General features: G+C 40.3%; 1 protein-coding gene across 4 annotated transcripts in view; it reads left to right on the top strand.

Annotated features, from left to right (window-relative positions):
* Positions 1-19,789, top strand: part of LOC121195327 (splicing factor SWAP) — a 53,462-nt gene extending 33,673 nt beyond the window's left edge. For all 4 annotated transcript variants that reach the window (XM_041058738.1, XM_041058737.1, XM_041058739.1 and 1 more), the window contains 5 exons: positions 5,757-6,253; positions 7,415-7,546; positions 7,986-8,123; positions 11,862-11,934; positions 19,025-19,789. In XM_041058738.1, the coding sequence (XP_040914672.1) occupies positions 5,757-6,253; positions 7,415-7,546; positions 7,986-8,123; positions 11,862-11,934; positions 19,025-19,090 (906 nt within the window). In that variant the 3' untranslated portion in view covers positions 19,091-19,789. The remainder of the gene's footprint in view (positions 1-5,756; positions 6,254-7,414; positions 7,547-7,985; positions 8,124-11,861; positions 11,935-19,024) is intronic.
* The last annotated feature ends 487 nt before the right edge of the window (positions 19,790-20,276 follow it).

Genomic DNA, 20,276 nt, shown 5'->3' with positions numbered 1-20,276 from the left:
AATCAAATCTTCTACAGTTGGTTCAGTAACACTATAGTAAAGGAGGATTTTAAACATGTTGACACCAGATGGCATGCAGTGTTTTCTTGATTGTTTTTTAATCCTGTGATTTTTTTTTTATTGACCATGTGCAAATGAAATCATAGGCACCTACAATTGTGTTGTTACCTGTGTGTGTGTGTGCGTCCGTGAGTGTGTGCGTGCATGTGTGTGTGGCTGTACTGATAGCAGTCTTCAGTTCAGTTCAGTTCAGGTAATCATAACCATACAATAATACATTGAGAGATCATTAAGAAATGAATATCTGGTTGCTGAGGGAATATCGTCAGATATGTCAGTAACATAGAAGTGAAACTCCAAACAAACAGGGGGCAGCATATTACCAGAAAGTTGGGGTGTCCACCCGTCTTTGGTCTCTCCTCCTCCTCCCTCCCCTTTCCTTGTGGCCTAATCACACTGACCGTTGGGCCTACTGGAACGAATCCCAGTTTGTTTTCCACACTGATGTACCTTGCAATCTGATTATGTAAGCAGTAGGCTGTTTTCTTTGGTTATTGTTAGACTGACGGCGATGATTTCACACCCAGTCTGCTTAGTCAGACAGTCAGGGAAGATGTAGTGGTGCCAAGAGTAGAGGATGAACCACAAGGGGTCAAGGAATGTGAGGGAGAGCACCAGCATCTATGGCTGAGCTTGAGGGAAGAGCAGAGGACTATGGCAGATAGAGGATGACTGCACCACAGGTTTATAGGCTACTTGCAGTCACTACTTCTTCATCCTCTCATGTTGGACTGAGGGCAAACTGGATGCTACTGTGACTCACTGTCGCCTCTTGAGGTACCAAGTGGTGTTATGAGTCAGGATTGGTTGGAGCTACCTGGTTAGCAGATAACCAGCAACACTACACACGTCTTTAACATAATGTCAGAACTGTTATATCTTCACATTCTGTTCATAATCTTAATTATTTTTTGAACATTTTAAACTAAAACATATTGCCCCTTTAAAAGTCTTGTATATCGAGCCAATAAACCATATCACATTTTTTTTATTGAGCTGTTGCTGTTGAGTTGCCTCTGTTGTTAACTCAATGGCAAGCTCAATTTAGACTGCTTTTCATGTACAGACAGCCTTACTGCTGGAGTGTGACAGCAGTGTCAGTCAGTCATCGCATGAGAAAGAGGTGGGATTTGTATGCTGTTGCCACAGATAATGAAGCCTAGCATATTTTCCTTGACCCATAATGCGGTGTTGTAAATAAGAAGAAGGACTGATCCTGCGAGTTGGCAACTGTTCAACATTTAAAAACAATTTTGAGCTACTGCATTTATCTATATATCATACATCTGGACTGGGCTCCTGGACAAGCTGGTAAAGTTGAAGGAAACACCTTTCAGCAGTGACTCCTTTTGTCTTGTCTGTAGGGTATATTTTAATGTGATTTGAAAATGCTTATCGCATTTCAGTAACTGTAAGAAGACTATACATTTGACCAAGCCAAGGTTGATGTATACACTATAATGCTCATAGCACACATTGTGGAGGTGTAAAGCTAACCACCAAATCAACCAATGTGGCTCCTAATAATGAAAGTAAAAAATCAAATAAGATAAAAATGCCTTTCTTCTATCCACCAGCTTCCCTGTTCTCTATTTTGGTGTCCCGGAGATAATACAGGGCATGTCCATTTTAAAATTCTCCTTTGTAAAATTTCATAGGGTTGCTGCAGTAATACAGATTTTAAAAGCTTTTTTTCTGTCGTATTAAACACAGACAAAAATACTTTATAATGTAAATAAGACTGAGTGGTCATTTGATGTGTAGATTGCCTTTTCATTTGATGGATGTTGCGTGTCAGCTACTCACGTCAGCCCAACTGATGCGTGGTGAACTGGCCTATTGCCCGTTGGGCCAGGTGGCAGTGGGCAGGCTCCTGTCACTATTGCCCCAGCTCTGCCACTCTTCTCCAGATGACTTATGTAGTGGCCATGAGAGCGTACATATCCTGATGGAACTACCAACATTCAGGTTGTTAGCCTACTGATGAATAAATGGATGCTGTAGTTGAATGTATTCAAAGTTAGAACTTTGTTGCATTGTGAACTTGGTTATTCAGTCTGCAAGGCACTGTGAGGGAAAGAAAAGCATCTCAATGTAATCAACACTGTCAATAGGTTGACACTAGACAGTCCATGTTAAAAAGGGACCCTCTTCCAGGTCAGGTGGGAGTGCAGTATGTATACGGTCACACAGTTGACAGTAACGTGGTGCTATCTGTGACCCACTATAGAACATACACTTGACTGTTGGTACCAGAATTTTGCATATAACTGCTAGAGTGAGTAGGTTTTTGAGTTTGCCCTGAAGGTTTCCAGCGGTCAGGTTGAGATATGGGGGAGCTGAGTGGTTAATTCCTTGATTCTAGGGATAGTAAGATAATGAGCATTCTGCTATCAGAGGGCACGGGGGAGTACAGAATCAATGTTGAAGTCGGATAAATAAGACAGTGCAAGCATAATGATTTGTTCACTAGATGAATCACTTTGAAGACCAAATGTTACCTAAATTTGGAGCAAGTGCAGGGAGCTCAGGGAGCTCAGATTGGCTTTAAGGTGATTAAAACCTCCAGTTGCAGTGAATACGCAGGCAGCGGCGTTCTGGAAGTCAGCGCTGTACTTTAGAAGGCCAAGAAACAATATTGCAGGTCCACACTCTAGATGGGTTTGAGGACAGGTGTGAATGCTGGTGCCATGTGCTGCCTTGGATCTGTTGATGTAAGCTCTTCATGTTTCCCATAGAGCTCATCGTGTTGTTAATGCGACAGCACTGCGGTAGCCGGTGTAAGCTGTCATGAGTAAACAAAACCCGCTGAATAAGCTGCACAGGCTGAGGCCTCTTTGTTTTTGTAAGTGATTCTTTTAGTGTTGTGATTCTGTAACTTAGCTGTTTCTTGGGACATTGTGGCTCATCGTGTTATGGTGGAGGTGGCGCAGGACCAGTGCACCTCAGGGTTTGTAAACTGCTGCCATGGTGTTTACATCAGACCAACAGTTTGTCAGTTTGGCACAAGTTTAATCCCTTTTCATACATGGACGACTGAATTTATATATAGTTAAAAGCAAGTTTTTGTTGTCAGTTAGACACTGGTGACTTCAACATAAATATTTTTTTCGGGCTCATTCAGACATGACAGGACAGTTACGGTAAGAGCCACAATACTGGGGCGGGGAGCGGTGTGCCTGCTGAGAAGAACAATTAACTGCAGAGTAATGATACGAGGGTGTCTGAAAGCGTGTTCTCAGTTCTTTCACAGGCTGTGATGGATTTTAAAACTTATTTTGCAGTTGAAGCCGTAATTAATGACTATTGTGAGCGGGGGGGGGGGCTCACCTGTTTCTCACAGTGAATCTGCTAATAAATTTACTCATTAATTTCCTCATTCATTAGAGATTTCTGCTGCTTGGCCTATTTTATATTGTGCAACACCTCACAAACGTAGAATGAAAAGAAGTGAAGTCATTTATTCCTGTTTGCTCTCATCCTGTAGGCAAAGTGTTTTCATGATACTTCATTCCATGTCCTTGGCTAAAAGAAAACAGGAAATATTGAGCGCTGGAGAGTAAAATAGAGTACTTATCAGACATGAGAGGAAGTTCCTTAACAGTGTAAAATTGACTCATTCAGTCATAATTTATAAGACTAATTTGATTTTTTTTCTATTAGTATTGGAGATGCTTATTAAGTGATAGATATTTATTTATTACTGTGTTTTAATCAGGTCAAAATTATGTCTGTTTAATCTCTGTTTAATATATTTAAACTTCGTGTTGCTGCAGCCTTTATGTTTGTCTGATGGCACCCACTTCAGATTTGTGCCATGGTGAAAGTGTTACGGGAATGTTACTAAGTCCGACCCAGTAAGATTGCTGATTGAAGTGACACAGGCGCATGAGACCAACCCTGTAAAATTACATCCCTTTTATATAACGAGACGGATGTCTGAAAGGGGCTTTAGGCTACCACCTTAACAATACATAAATGTCTGTATTTTCAGCTTCAAGATTGCCCTGAATTCTCCTGCCTCCTCCTCTCCCACTCCCCTCTCCATATCTTGCCAGAGCAGGTGTGAGGAGGGCACACATTCTCTGGGCCCGGTGTTGGGATAAGCTTCCCATATGTCAATCCTAATTTTAAACCAAACCTTGTTTCCTATCATTTCATTATCTCTCCCTCAGCCCAGACACCAGATAGTGTGTAAACAGAAAGGTGTAATAAATATTATTCCTTTCTCTACTTCCCTGCCAGTTTTTAGATACTTATTGATTGTCGTCTGTCGTGAGCACTTTCTCTTATTTCTTTCCTGCCTCTACTCCTTTACCTCATTTGCCACCTTCTTTCATCTTCTTTCATCATCAAACTTTCCCTCTGTATTTTCTTCTGTTCCTCCCTCCCTCTCTTTTTATGCTCCACCCATTTTGTACAAATTTTAGCAGATGGGTTAGAGTGAGTTATCCAAGAGATTGAAGTGAGCAAGAGAGAACAGTTCACTTTTTATTAGGTTGAAGTAGGACAGTTCAGCTTTATTTGAGCCAGAATATGACACACGCAAACACAACCAAACTTTTCCTTCCATGGCTTCCATCACTCATCACCTGAGCAGTGATACCATTTATGTCAGTAGTAGCATTTAAATTATGCCATTTGATGTTTGTCTTTATCCAAACACCATTATAGTACCCTGAATGTATACATATATAACATAGGTGGCCCCAGGAGCAATATAAGGCCTGACTCTGGAAGATGAAGTCTGACCTTAGAAGCATCATGTTTAATCCACTGATGGACTGAAGCCATCTTTTCAGTGTGAATCCAGCAGCAGACCAATCTAATATGAACAGACAGACCCACATTGGGGTAATTAAACGCACTTTGCAGCTGACAGTTGTAACTCAGTGTGTTGCCAGAGGGCTGCACTGTGTTGTGTAACCCACACCATCTTTTAATCAGCTGAGTAAGGGAAGAATACGAGTAATAATTTCCCAAGAGAGCAAGGGACTTTGACTTTGCCTGAGCCATCCACTTACAGTCCCATGCCCCTTTTAGTGCATGCATGATTAGTTAAAAAAAAAAATCTTCTGATGTACATGTTTTCCACCACCTTCTGTTATTCTAGCTACATGTTTACTACGCTGTATTGAGAAGAAATCAAGCATAGATAATGATTAATTTATGTTAAATGATCCATACCAAAGTTTGGAAATATGTGATGATAAATATTTATATTTGTCAAATACAGGGAGCACCTGAGTCAGTGTGTTGTCTGTTACTGTCAGGCTAATAGAAATCACATGGTGATTATCGAGTTATCGAGCAAACTGTGTGTTCATTATCTTCTGAGTTGCATTATTCTGTAACATAATGAGGATGGGCATGTTTTTTTGGTTTTTTTTTTGCAGAAATCACCACACTCTAATCTCCATATACAGTCAACCTTCTGCATCCCCTGCATCTCCTTAAGTGGACAGGCCCCCATATTGATTGTCCACATATGTACAGAGCGATTAAGCGTTTGGGGATTTGTGCAATGTCCCTAATGTCAAAGAACGAGACTGGCTGTTTAATTCAATCAATACATTATTGCTTTTCTTTTTATCTTTAAACCAATTAAAAAGAGAAGGTCCAGCATGTGTTTATAAAAACAGTGCCTTCACTGATGTTTTTGCTTTTTGTCTTCTCCTCTCTACCATTGTCTCTAGATGCAAGAAGCCCTTTCTGCTCTGTCAGACCTTGCGCCATCTCCAGTGTCCTGTGCCCCACCTGCATATCCTCAGGATCAAAGGCCCCCCATGGAGAGCCAAGGAGCCTATCGCAGCAGGGAAACCCCGTCCTGTTCGTCCTCCTCATCGTCCCACATTACCTCCAGAGGAGCAGACCGAGACAGAGAAAAAGACAGAGACCGAGACAGGGACAGGGACAGAGACAGAGACAGAGACAGAGATAGAGACAGAGACAGAGACAGAGATAGAGATAGAGATAGAGATAGAGATAGAGACAGAGACAGAGACAGAGATAGAGATAGAGATAGAGATAGAGACAGAGACAGAGATAGAGATAGAGATAGAGACAGAGATAGAGACAGGAACAAAGGCAGGGACAAAGAGAAAAAGAAGAAAAAACACAAGAGGAGGTCAAGGTCAAGGTCAAAGAGCAGACACTCCCTTCCCAGTGCCTACAGGAGAGCCCGCAGGTCCCGGTAAGACATTGTGGACACAGCCATGTACTCATTCACAACTTTCAGCGGAAAGTGCTGACAGGCTGTCTCCCACATTTTTGATGTCCCGTATGACCACATTCACAATAGCATAGTTATTTACATCCATCATGAAAAAGTGATGTAATCTGTGGTTGGTACAGCAGCTGTTTAAAGTATGAGACATGTAATGTGACAGGCTGAGAACATAACGATTAATCATCCTCAGCTTTATTTTCCACTTTAGCTGAACCTTTAGTGCATAGTGCACTGCACCCGCATGAACAAAAACCTTCTGTCCCTTCACTTGTTTCCCTATTTGCCATCTGAATGCAAGAAATGTAGTACTAAAGATGAGGAAAAGGGAAAAAGGGAGGAATAAAAGGATTTATAAGAAAGAACATCTGAAGAAAGAATTAAAGCAAAGGTTAAGGGTTGAGAGGAAGTGATCAGAGGTAGAGATTGGGCGGCTTTGTTTGTGCCGTTTATCTGTCAGGCTAAAGTGAACAGTATTGACCAGACAGCTTTGTTTTGCCACCCCAGCACAGGCTGACATTACCTTGGCTGGCCTTTTCCTATCTGGGTTTGTTTTTAGAAAAAAAGGGGTATAATTTCCTTTTCTAATCCTGGCTATTTCATGTTTGTAAATGGCGTCCATGCTCTGCATACAAGCCAGTGGGAGAAAATGAATTTAGCTGTGCCCTTTGTGGAAAGAAATCTGAGAAGTGCATTAATCTCTTATACTATCCTTTAATATTTAATACTGTTTTCTTTTCAGGCTTGTTTAGAAAAACAGTATTTACATACTGGGAGTCCGTGTGATATAATGTTTATTAAAGTAATTCACAGAATTATAGTTCATGTTGTCTCTTGGCCCAGTTGCACTGTACTTAGATTATCTTTTCTGCCTCAGTGTAACTTGTGTCACATTCACCTTGTACAAGCCCTCTTTGGCTATTCTTGGTTTTAAGTTATTTGGAAGTACTCTTGGTTACTCTTTCTCTTGCACGTTGCCTCTGTCGTCATCTCATCTGTCTCTTTTCATCCATTTTTCTGTTCTTGTTCTTCATTTCAAATGCATCAGCTCATCTTCCAAGCTGTGTCTTCTGTAATTTAATGACTTCTTCCCATCTCGCACTGTCTTTGTCCTCCTTGTCCGGCCAGATCCCGTTCACACTCCCCGGGGAGAAGGGACAGGAGGGGCAACTCATCGGAGAGGAGACGTGAAGAGAGAGAGCGGGAGCGCTATCATCCCAGCAGCAGCTCCAGCCTGCCCAGGGGGCATTCAAGATCCAGGTAAATCTTAACAGCAGGTGTCATCAGTCTGTGGTGAGAGGAAGAGTCATGGGTCTTCACATACAGCTGTGTTTATCTTAACACTGAAAATATTGATTATCACACCTGTCAAGGCAAGAAAGGGGCATCACCACTTTCACAGATGGGTGTTGAGTCTTAAACCAATGTAAAATACCAAACATTTATTACTAAAATAATGGGATATCTTAAAATTTAGTAAACTAATATGAGAGAAAGACACTTAATTCCCAAATTACCACTGAAGGAAGTTGCAATGGACAGTTCCCACTTGCATGAATTTAAATTAGGGCTTTGCTGAATAAAGATCTGCTTCCAGAAAGTTGTCCAGCCCCTTGATATATTGTGTATTGTGTGGTGTTACAGTCTGAATCTGAAATGTTTTAACTCCTGCTATTCCCTTCTCGCTTTTGTCTCCCAGGTCCCCTCCTGAAAAAAGGAGCTCCTTGTCATCCTCAGGACAGATGCAAACTGTGGGCTCCTCTCTCTCTCCAAATTCCTCACCGGGTAGAGTTTTGTCCCCGTCAGCTAGCCCTGCCTCCAGCCTGGCCCACTCCAGGTAATCCTCTACAAGCCTGTCAATCAATGAGTTAAGCATTTAGATCGCTTTCCCAAGTGTAACTGAAGGTCTCTTCACTTAAGAAACAAAGGGTCACTGTTAGAACTTGGGTGTAAAGTTGACAAATAAGAATGTTTATACAATTTGCAATTTTTTAGGCCAATAGATTGCTGCCTCCAGGCCTGTGAAGCTTGTGTCTCTCATTAACCAAAAAGAACCTATAATATACAACTGCATTTAATAGCTCAGTACTTCAGCAGTTAGCTATTATAACAGCCTTTCAAAACTGTGGTGATTCACACAGAGGACGAACTGAAAATGATGTCCAGTTAATCTCCTCTCTTTGAAGGCTTTTGACAAGCATTAACTCTTGCTCAAAACATGTTTCTGCTGTTATTTCATCATGTCATCTCATGGAAAGAACTGAACGTTTGCTAAACCCCTCCACCAAAGAGCAACTGTCCAGTGATACCTTAGCAACCGTAGCAAGGCACGGCAGGCCTGTCAAGCTCTGGATTTCTCCTCACATTTTCCATGTGTTCTTGAGGCTCTATTAACCAAGCATTTAAAAAGTTTTAAGTGGGTGTCTCTTTATGTAGCCTTTCCAAAAACCAGGGTCAGCAAAAGTGTAAAGAAAAGTTTAAACTGTGTGTTTTTCTGCTCTTACTTTAGCTGCAAACATCACCATGCCAGCTAACAAGCTTATACTTACCTTTATATTAACATAACCTAGCATTATTTCCGAGGCCAAGAAGCATTTCATTAGCTGACTGCATTTTGTGGGGCTACAGTTTTCATTAGAAGAAAATTGTCCTGTTCATAATAACACATTCACCATGCATTATGGCCCCACTCGGTGTGAAACAGTCCTTGATGCTGCCATATCAGAGTATGAGCTAACAAAGCAACTCTGTCCTGCTCTTAATTGGATTTGGGGAATTTTACACTCCAGTAAGTTTTTACCTGAGGTAACATCCACCAAACACATTCAACCTTAAAGTAACATACTGTTTTAAAATATAAACAATAAAGTGTAAATCTAACCTCAGTCGAACCTTGTCCAAGAACAAGCTAAGAAGCCAAACGGTCTTTTTTCTGTCTGCATGATATTTAGTATTTGGCCATCATATTTAAAACCCCTTTGAAGGATTTGCCTTTTAAAACAGGTTAGCTGGAAAAATTAGAGCCAGAGAGGCAGTGGTCTTGTCATTTTTATTTATATGTAATGTGATATCATTATAAACTGTAGCATCATCCAAGAGATGTGTAGAAAAAAAACTGTAACACCAGCTTTGTGAATATGAAAGTGGGTAAAACAAAGCTTGGGTCTTGTCCATGGTGTCCGAAGAATTCTAAATCCAGTATGCATGGAAGATACTTGAGGCATTAAATCTAAAGAGCCAGTGATATGATGGCTTAGAGCCAACATCTCCCAGCTTCAAGGTCTTAAGGCACAGAGGCATTCGTGGCAGTGGACATAATCTCCTCTGATGTCCGGGGGTTGTTGGTTTGCTGTTTTAAATATAACCAACAAAGAATCAATTAAAGCTGTATACATTAACTTTTGTATGCTAGAGGGCAAAATGTAGAGCCACATGGACAACAGAATGAACTCAAGGCTAAACCATTCCCCACCCACCCCTCCCTGTGTGTCCCCACACAAAATGTACCTCCATTGTACCACAGTGCCTAAAGTAGGACAAGCCATTTGCACCACCAGACCGTTATGAATACAAGCAGAACATTTCTTTTGTGTGTAACAACAAAGAAATCACTGTCATGTGTGAAAACATGACATGCAAAATAGTACCTGTTTTACTGAAGCAGATTAGGTGTAATTAATTCCTTTTGAGTCAAATTCACATTTGGCTTGAGCTCATTTTTTTTTCCCTAATAGCGGGTTTTGAAGAAAGAACCTATGTGCTGAGAGTTTTTGTAGTATTAGGGATAGTCAGTGGACAAAGGAGATGAAGAGCAGAGCTTGCCATCAATCCAGCAAAGAACATGACAAAGCTGGCTGGCTTTGAGGTCAGCGACGGAAAGGAACACAGAAATGATCTCCTTGGTGTTGCATGGGGTCATATTACTGCACGCAGATGTCAACGTTAATTTATTCAGCTCTCAAATCTTTATACGTATTGAAGCAATTAACTTCTCCAGAGCAGCAGGGTCAGATGTGAGATTGGAAATGCATATCAGTAAAATCGATTTGTAGGAGCTTGACTATTATTAGTATGTGATGCATTAACATTACACTGAATTACACTGAATGACCACAGACAGAGATACACATAAGGCTCAATTCAGGGCAATTCACTAGCCCAGCTATTTCTTATACAAGGAAAATCCCATTCTTTTCCAACATGGGACTAGTTTTCTCCACCATTCCCAGTTATTTTACATCAAATTGCAGAGGTCATGTGTATGAGCTTTCACTTTCCATATGAGGGAGATAACTCTGGAAAGATCATGAATAAAAGGACACAATGTGAAAGAAACTGCAAAAGGTTTTACTAAGTTTTTATTTATGCTTATTATTAATTATATTCTGAAACCAGCCTCTATACATCCATGATTCTGTACAGAAGTTTCTATATACAGGCGTTAGAGTTGGAGGCCGTTCCATCCACGTTGTAAATCAATATCAATACATTATCGTTTGTGTAACCGAGCATAACCTTGAAACAACTCTCCTGTTTGCCCTAAAAATGTAATGTGATTTCACTATTTTTGTTGCTTTTCTTTTACAAGAGACTTTTTGTGTAGGGACAGGCTGTTTGCTTATAATGTAACTACTGTATTTCATAACCCACAGTTTCATGCCTTGAAACACATTGTTTTTAAATGCCTCACCATTAGCACAGCATGCCGATGCCTCCTGTTATAGGTGAGAAAGCTTTTGTTTTTAACAGAGAAGGGTTTTTTTAGGCTTTTTGTTGCTCGTGTGAAGTAATTGCTCTGTCTTTTCAGAGATTTGGAGTTATTAGAGCAGCCACATAAGCAGAATCATTCCTGGAGGAGATTAACTTGTTTGTCAATTTATTTTCTTATCAGAAGTTCTACATCGCCCGCGTAGGCAGATTACCAATAAACTCTGTGTAAATGGATGGAGCTGGTTTGTGTCAGTTTGGGCTTTGCTGTTTATTTTCTGCTAGGGATGAAGGTAGAGCTGCATACCCTAATAATTCCAAATTACATATGTGAAGAGGTGTAATACCCAAGACCGACTGTCATACACAGGCACACATTTCCCCTTTGGACTGAAAACCTGAAAACTCAGCAGCAGTTTGTTCTGGAGTTTCTTGTGACCTGTGTTCAATCAACTTGATGCATATGCCTTTTTCTATTTTAAAAATCCTCCTTGATAAATTATGAAATGTTAGAAGAAAGAGAGATTAAAAGCTTTGGACAGAGTTATGAAGTTGAATTTGCGGCCTGCGATTTTGGCACTTTTGCTGTTTGTCTGCATAATTATACACTTGGCTGCATTTGACAGTGTCGACGTGGTAGTTTTGGTTTGGTTTGGGTATTTTAGTTTTTACAGGTCTCATTTCTCTCTTACCTCTGTGTTTGTTCCCTCGCCTCTGTCTTCTTCTGCTCTCAATACAACTGTCCAACTTTCAACATTTCAGAAGATATCATGAATATTGTATATGCTCTCCTGTTAACATGATTGGTTTTCTGCCTTTCTCTCTGTCTTCTTTTTTGCCCCCCCGCACCTCTTTCTTCTCTCCACAGGGGTGGTTCTCAGGAGAAAGACAAGGCAGTGTCCTCATCCATAGTATCCTCTGTTCAGTCCAAAATAACTCAGGTATTGTTCTTTGCTTTTATCTCAGATACGTCCTCTGCTGAACTTTACAGCCTACTCAGTGCGAGCGCTGAGTGGTGTTCTGTTTCCACCATGCAAATGGGAAGGACGGAAAGTGCTGTTCATTTTCTCACACAAAAATATAGCCTAGTTAAATATAGCCTTCTTAAGTAACTTTTCTTGAGAAATGTTACTTGAATTATTTTTTTATTCCAACTACATATTCTGCCTTTATCTACTGTACATTTGTACAATACTTCTGTATATTATATGTTATCACACATAGTTTGTCAGAACCAAAAAAGCTTCTGTCTTAACTTCAGATGCAAGTGTGATTCTTAGATCTCAGTGAATTGATGTAGCTGTGTACATTTCTCATCTGCATCAGCTAACTTGTTACCTGAAGTCATTTTCTGCTGCACAGGCGGAAGTCATTGAAGTGTCTGTGTGAGTGTGTATATATGTGTGTGTGTGTCAGAATCATTTTCTTTGAATGCCTCACACAGAGTGGTTGGATGTGCACACATTCATTTGGGTGTGTTTCTTTGTAACATAGTGTGTGTGTGTGTCCACTTGTGTGTGTATAAAGTCACATTCTGTATTCAGTATGAGTATAACACAATCTAATACGTCACAACTGCAGAAAAACTGCCTCTGTGAGTTTTAGCTCGATTGTTCATCATTGAACTTGTTGACAAAAATGACCTCGCCTCAGGGTCCACTTACTTACTTACCCGCTTGTTTTAGAGCTATTCAAATCTCACACTGTCCTCATCAGCAGATTGCATTTTGCTCTCTTGCCACAGAACTGTAGCTCCTCCAACTTTCCATGATTTCGCGCACCTCTTGTACTTGCCATTGATATGAACTTAAAAGTTGAGCTTGATGTTTCACTCTTGACCTTAGAAACAGTAGCTGGGAGAACAGTCTGATGGAGGTTGTGTTATTAGGTCAAAAGCTTCAGAACAAGCGAGCAAGTCGACCTGGAGTTACAATTGTTTTGTCAAAAGTCTCTGTGATAGGTTGTAGCTCTGGCGGTGCTGTGTTGAATAGCATTATTGAAGGGATTCCTGGTGTTTTGTCTTCCACTGCAGGGTTACATGTGATGTCAGTGCTATATTAGCCATATTCTGCTATTCTGACACACTAACAAAAGTTTGCATGCAAACAACTGCAGCAGCTCATCCTGGCTGAAATTGCACTTCCACCCTCTGCGTTCTTTCTGGGAACATAGCCAAAAATTTTGGAGGAGAGAAGCTAAATATTGTTTGATGCCAGTTGGGCCGCAGGCGAAAGTGAAGGCCGTGACGTACTTGCCCCTGACTACAAAAGCTATCTCTTGTGATTTCACCTCTCTGCTGTGGAAGGATGCAGAGCTTATGTAAACTCCAGCAAATTCAGACAAGAAGGGGAGTTACTGCTTCTGGTTCAGGTTAGTTTTAATTAGATCTTTGTTCAAACATTAAAATTTATAAGGTCAACCCCTCCTCTTCACAGAAGGTTAGTCACATCAGTTTATTTATATTTAGTTGACAAATCAGCAAATGTTGACCAGTTTGAAAAGGTTTTTTTTAGGTTTCAGTCAGACTGTTTTCAGACCTTAAAGTGTCTATAACTGATATTTGTATAATAAAAAAAAATCAGTTTATCAAATATCAAATGACAATGTAAAAGGGGTCACTTGTTGTGATGAACCTAAAGAGAATCGTTACCTTAATCTGGGACTCTCCTCAACTTTACTGAGCTTTATAGCAAAATTCAACTCATTGTTTTGTTGACCAGATAGTAACTTCACAAGTTTTGATTCATTGTCATTGTTCCATTGTTCTCATATTTGGTTTTGGCCACAGCCGGCAGCTGCTTTCAGCAAAAAAAAAAAAAAACTATAAAAACACTACCTGCTCATCAACCAACAGCAGACAGCCATAATTAGCGACTGGCTGGTGAACATAGTGAAGCATTTAGCAGCAACAGAGTTAAATATTTCCCCTAAACGCTTCTACCCGCAGATGCCATCATACCCTAGACTATGCTTGCAACCACTTTCTGAAAGTTGTCTATACCATCTGTCAGATTGACAATGCCCCATGCATTATACTTGTCACATCAGTGTCCTGCTGTGCACCTGCATTTAACAGTAATTCAATGTAACACTTGCATAAGAGGCTTTTTGTATTATTTCTGACAGTCAGTCTTGTTGAGGTGGAACAGACTTGGAACAAGGTAGCCATCCTGTACTTTTCTACACAAGACAGTGGCTGCTAGAATTTCTTCAAATGAAAATGCTAGTAAGAAACAAACTATTGGCATCGGGTAGGAAGCACACAGTATCACTGTGTGTTGTAGCATTAGGGTTTTCCCTTAATTGGATCTAAGGGGTCTGGTCCAAACCATGAAAAATATCCCCAGACTAAAACACACACAAAAAGTATATGTGTGTCCACATACTTTTGGCCACATAGTGAATTGTAATATAATGACTGGGGTTGCATGTGGCAAGTTAAGTGTATCTAAGTGGTGGACTGTGTGTGTTTTGTTTAACCATGGAACACTGTGTTCCCCATTCAAGTGTTTAGAGCTCACAATAAAAGGAATACTGTATCTGAATTAGTGGCACACACTCATTAGTCTCAGTTTAACCTCACACACACCTCGCCAATAAATCCTGACCCCGGAACACATTCTCTCTGCTCCACCCCGGTTATAATCGCAATGTCCAATTTATTGCTGCTTTCACAAATGCACCACAATCAAATGCATGCACACGTACCGGTTCAGGAAGGAAATGCTGCATGATTGCTGAAAAGCTATAAACCAAATGGATTGAAAGGAGAAGAAAAAAAACTGCAAAGATCTCTAGATTCATAAGAACTCCTTGGCTTTATTTTTCTTTAAAGGAGTCGCCTGTTGTTAAATGAGCAAAAAGGCTCCAAAGACTATCAATACTAATGTGAGCTGCAAGCCAACATTCAGTTCGGTCAGTCATTATTAGGGAAAAAAAATCACACACTGTTCAGTTTGTTGTTTTTTATTATTTCTGTTTGTCTAACTTGCCATCAGTAATACTGTGATATACATATACTGAATTTTGGCTGCTGTGGAAACATGGAGAAACAAATTTCAAGATGAAATACACTGATTTTTGCAAAAGCCTTAAATTAACTCTAAGATGAAAGACATTTCTGCAGCTGTGTCTCAAATTGTCTGTTTCTTTGCATTTTCAGTTTCAATCAACGTTAATATTTCAACAATTCTGAAATATCCATAGTTTCATTTCTACTTGTCACTACATTGCATGAAGTGATGCAATATTTGTATGTATTGATTCTCACGCAACCAGTGTGCAACTACATGTATTAAACAGGAGTGTAGGGCCAAGTATGTAGGTATACACAGTAAATGTAAGTATTATCTTTTAAGTAAATTATTTACATGTAGTGTGGGTGCAGTTATACCTACAATAAAACAGGTGTTACACTGAATGTAAAGAGGCTGCCGTGCACACCACAGTCTAAAAAGCATTGAGATGTGAGCTAATGGAGGTCAACAGACTGTGAATGGAGAGGCAGCACTAGCTGTTCTGTGAAGATTGGTACAACCTTTGGTGTGATACACAGAATTTGGATCGTATTCTCTCTTCTGGTCATGTGCCAGTGTGTGTTGTGTGAGAGAGTGAGAGTGACAGTGTGTCTCCGAATGGGTTTCCAGTGTTTACTGACTGGATGCACCACAGATACAAAACCACGCATCTCTCGATGCTTCTCTTTCATCAACCAAAAAAAAAAAAAAAAACATCTTTTCTTTCTCTTTCTCATTATCTCATACAAACAAACACGAGCTCTTCTCCTGCCTTCATCTCAACGCACCAACATAAGCTGGCTCATGAAAACAAGCTGTTCGCTGCTGTTGCAACATGCACAGATTCACAAGCACTAACTACTTATACCCCATCTGTGATGTTTTACAAACACATCTTGAATAATTCAGCACATCCTCATCTGCCTAATGGTCTCTTCTTTGCTGAGGGTGCCTGGTTGCTATTTGCCTCATCCCGTCTCTCATTTTCCTAATGTTTGCCTTTGTTCCTCTGTCTTCTGCCCCCCTCTCCCTCTGTGTTACATGTTTGATGTGTTTTACTCTGTTTGATACACACTTTGTTTCGACTTGCAATGGGTCTAAAAAAAGAACAGTAAAGGAAGCAAGCGTGTGAACACATGCGTGTGTGTTAAGTGGATAGAAAGCTCAAGGTGTTGCATAGCTCACTCGGGATGTTCCAGACAGTATATAATGGTGTAATTGTTTCACATTGCTGTGTGGGTATATTTGCAATTAGTAGCAAATCTGTGAAATTTCTTCCCAAGTGTTTGATGCAACTTGCTTTCAAACTGGTTAGGATTTTAAAACTTCTGTAATTTTAGCCTGGACTAAGACTACTTAAGTCCTCTAAGTGTTAGAGGTAGGGTAGAAACTGAGCAAATTACTCATGAGGTTAATTGTGTTTCCTTCTCAGGCCATTACTGGTGCCTGGGTTTCCATGATAAGTCCTTCCTTTTTACTGAAGTTTTCCCACAACAATGTGTAAAGTGTTTTTTTTTTTCTTGTGGAGAGATAAGTCTTTCCCACACAGTGTAGCTTTGTTTGACCATGTAAGTGATCACAATATGATTTCATGTTGCAGCTCTTACGTCTCACTGTGGCTACTCCTTCTTCACCCATTAGTCCCTGATTAACTTAAAATTGATGCGCTGTTAGAAAAATGGCCGAAGGCCGGCGACAGGTACACTGCGTTTCCTGTGACTGCTTCACAATAAAAGCCACCCTGTGCTTTGCCAGTGATGCAAACTGGGTGCAGTAACTTCATTACAGCTCTGATACATGTTTAGCGGAGTAAACAGTGAAGCCGATGTCAGTGAAATAAAAAAAAATTACAAACCATAATGCTGGATTACATGCATGAATTGTATCCAGTGAATACCCTGTCGGTAGGTGGATAATTTGAATCTTGGAATGGGCTCTGTCACTAACAATGAAAACTGTTGTACAGAAAGATATTTACAGGATGTGAATACATGCTGGCCATAAATCGTATCAACACAGGGAGTGATTTCATTAAAATCTTTTAAAGAATGGCTGGGAGATTTCTACATCTTTTTTTTTTTTTTTTAAATTGTGAAATCCAGCGAATCATCTCTTGAGTGACACCATCGCAGATGTAAAAACACAAAAGTTGCAAAAGGTGAAACTGCAGAGAAGAATCAGGTTTGACTGCTTGTTGTCTTTCACCTCCAGCTCTTCAGTGAGGTCTATTCATTTCTGAGACAGGGTCTGTAATTTGAGTGTTCCCTTGAATTAATGACATAGTAAGTAAACATTCCAATTACACGACCTCTGCGGGTAAAATGCACTACATCAGATTTAAATATGCCACAGCTGACTTGCTGTGTAACACATCTGTGTGGAGTATTCGGAGCAGTCAGCGGCGGGTTGTTTTCAAATATAATCTTTATTTATGTTTTATAGAACATAGAACGATATAGAGAATAATTAGGTTAACATCCTATTTATTCTTTATAGGAATTCTCTATTGTAAATGGGCTCCATCCTATTGAGTATTATTATGTAACCAGAGTTGGCAACCCCATGTGTGACAGCTGTAATTTAACATGTGATGATCTATTAATGTGATATGATTTTTGCTGTACTTTGATTTGTCAAGACACTTGAAGCTGACAAGAATTTTGCTGTATTTGAGCTACTTTCCACTCAGTTGATAATAATTTGGAGCATTGTTTGTCACATTTTGGGAACGCTTCCTCGTGTGTTTGTGTGTGTGTGTGTGTTCAGATACACCAGGGTTTAGAGAGAAACAACCTTTTGAGTGATTTGATATGACAGTTCCTTCCCTCTGCGATTACAGCTATTAATTTGTCTCATCTGTCAGGAGAGCTCAAGGGTGGATATTTGTCCATGCGTGTATGAATCACTCCGGCGATGCAAATTAACACCTCCCATTCTGTGATGCAAGCATTTGCCCCCTGGTCAAAAGAATTTACATTTCCACCTGAAGAGGGAGGGAAAGGAAAGAGAAAACTATAAATTGCATTTTGAAATCCCCTTAATCCACACTCCCTAGTATTTCTTTGCTGAGCTCTAATCATTTTTCTAACTGTGCTTTTCTACAAATGACACTTTTTCCTATCGTTGACTTATTTACATATTACTTTTTCTGTTGGCCACCGAGCAGGTCGGCTACTGAAATTGAGGATTAGCTGCCTGTAGATACAAGAATTTTGGGGAAGAGGTAATTTGTGTTGTTAATGGTAATCATTCTGTACTTAAGATATGTCACGTATTTAAAGGTGGTGGTCTGTGTTTTAACCATAGAGACAGGGGAAAGCACAACAGCATCCAAAACAAAACAACAAACTAAAAGCATCTAGTGGCTGAACAGAACTGCAGACTGGAAACTTGATTCCTAGTCAGAGCAGCAGTACTAACAGCTCTTTGACACTACATGGATGATTTGATTTAATAACGGAAATGTTTCTTAATTGAGGAGCTGTAATACACTGGGAATAAGAGGATAGCAGAGTATTATCAGATCAATTTCATCCCATTTATCAGGTATTTCAAAATAAGATCACCCGCTCACTGCTTTTCCCTCATTAATTTCTGTGCACTGTGTTGTTGATTCTAGATAAACTGGACTTTTTCGTAGCAGCTCTTCATTTATGTTGGAGAGGAATCAATAGATGGGTTTAAGCTAAACCAAAACATAGGGAATCATCATCAGGTTGGGCAGGATTTAGAGTCACTGCTGGCTTCAGCAACACACACAGTCTGATGTAAATATCCCTCAGGCCCTCATCATGTTGGCAGCCGCTGTTATAGCCCAGTCAGTGGTATTGTCATACCCTCAGGTGGATAACAACTTGTCAGTCTTGTCAGTTCATACACCCACGTTCCTCATACCCATGATGCATGGATCCAAATGTGCTACGTTATGTTTTAAGTTCATTCTCAATTATCCATTGGCAGTAGAATGTCTAGAGATGTGTCATACATTAAACTCATCTCTCTGTCCTGTTTTCAGGATCTGATGGCCAAAGTGCGAGCCATGCTTGCCACCTCCAAGACCTTCCAACCTCCCAATTCCTAAAGAGGGTATGGCTTTCTGTCAGTCTCGACAACCTCGGCCAATAGGCGAGCGGCATTCTCCGATTTCCTGGAGATCTATCCAGTCTGGATCTGTTTCCCTGTGTTTTCCTTGATTTATTTCTTCATCGTGATTTGAGCATCAACAGATTCAGTTTGGCTACGTTACGTCTTCTGCGACATTGTCAGAGTGAGGTAAAGGCACTCGTTACACTGAAAAATAACTGGTTTCACATGGCACCTGAGAAAACGCTTCATCAGCTGGGAGAGCACGTCGGCAGTTGACACATTTTGGTGCAGGGAGATTTAAACGTGGAAGTAATCCATGTTATTTTGCATCCTGTTTTAAGACACTGTACTTTTCCCCCACATGTTGACAGTCATTCTTTGCAGCATTACCTAAAGCTGCTGGAGGTCTGTATTCTCTCCTTCTATGAAGGGTTGCGTTGTTTTGATAATTTCATTTCACTCCTCCCTCATCTGCTGTTCTCGGCTGTTGTTTTCCCACTTATTTCCTCCCCCAGCTGTCTTTTTTCTTTTCTCTCCAGCACCTCACCCATCTACCTGAGAAGCTGTTTTAATTTTTTACTCTGTCCCTCAGCTCTAGTTTGTGGCCTTCTATTTCTGTTCCTGGTTTGTACTGTAATGAATTTAATGCAGAACTACTTTCTAATCCAAAGTGTCAATAAAGTTTCAGTTATGATTTTCTTGTGGCTTTTACTCCCTTTGTTTTTTTGTTTTTGTTTTTTTTTTTAGGCTCAGTTTTCTTGATCGTCTTCATCGTGATGGACACCTGTGTTTGCCGGAGTTCAAGTATTGACAACAGAATCAACCCCTCACCTCCCCAGTCCTTCTCTTCAGCATCCTTCATTTGGGGTACACTGATAAGATGGAAAAAAATTATGTTTACTGCCCCCAAACTTTCACCTCTATTTACTGTACCGAGTTTAGCGTCACAGCAGCATTGCTGATAAACCCAACAAACATAACAGTTGATCGGCTGATATCCTCAGGGTGTCTGCTACTGCTGTTGAGATGGCAGTGCACAGTGACCCAGTGCACAGTTAAACCAAGGTACCGAAATTATTAGTAGATTCCTGCCTCATGACCCCAGGCAGAGTACAGCTTATAAGGGATTAAATGTTCAGAAAGATAGCCATTTTAAGGCCATGAAGAACCTTAATGTAATC

The sequence above is a fragment of the Toxotes jaculatrix genome, chromosome 16 (assembly GCF_017976425.1).
Source record: "Toxotes jaculatrix isolate fToxJac2 chromosome 16, fToxJac2.pri, whole genome shotgun sequence".
NCBI lineage: Eukaryota > Metazoa > Chordata > Actinopteri > Toxotidae > Toxotes > Toxotes jaculatrix.
Note: the sequence above shows the minus strand (reverse complement) of the source record. Positions and strands in the feature narration are given on the sequence as shown.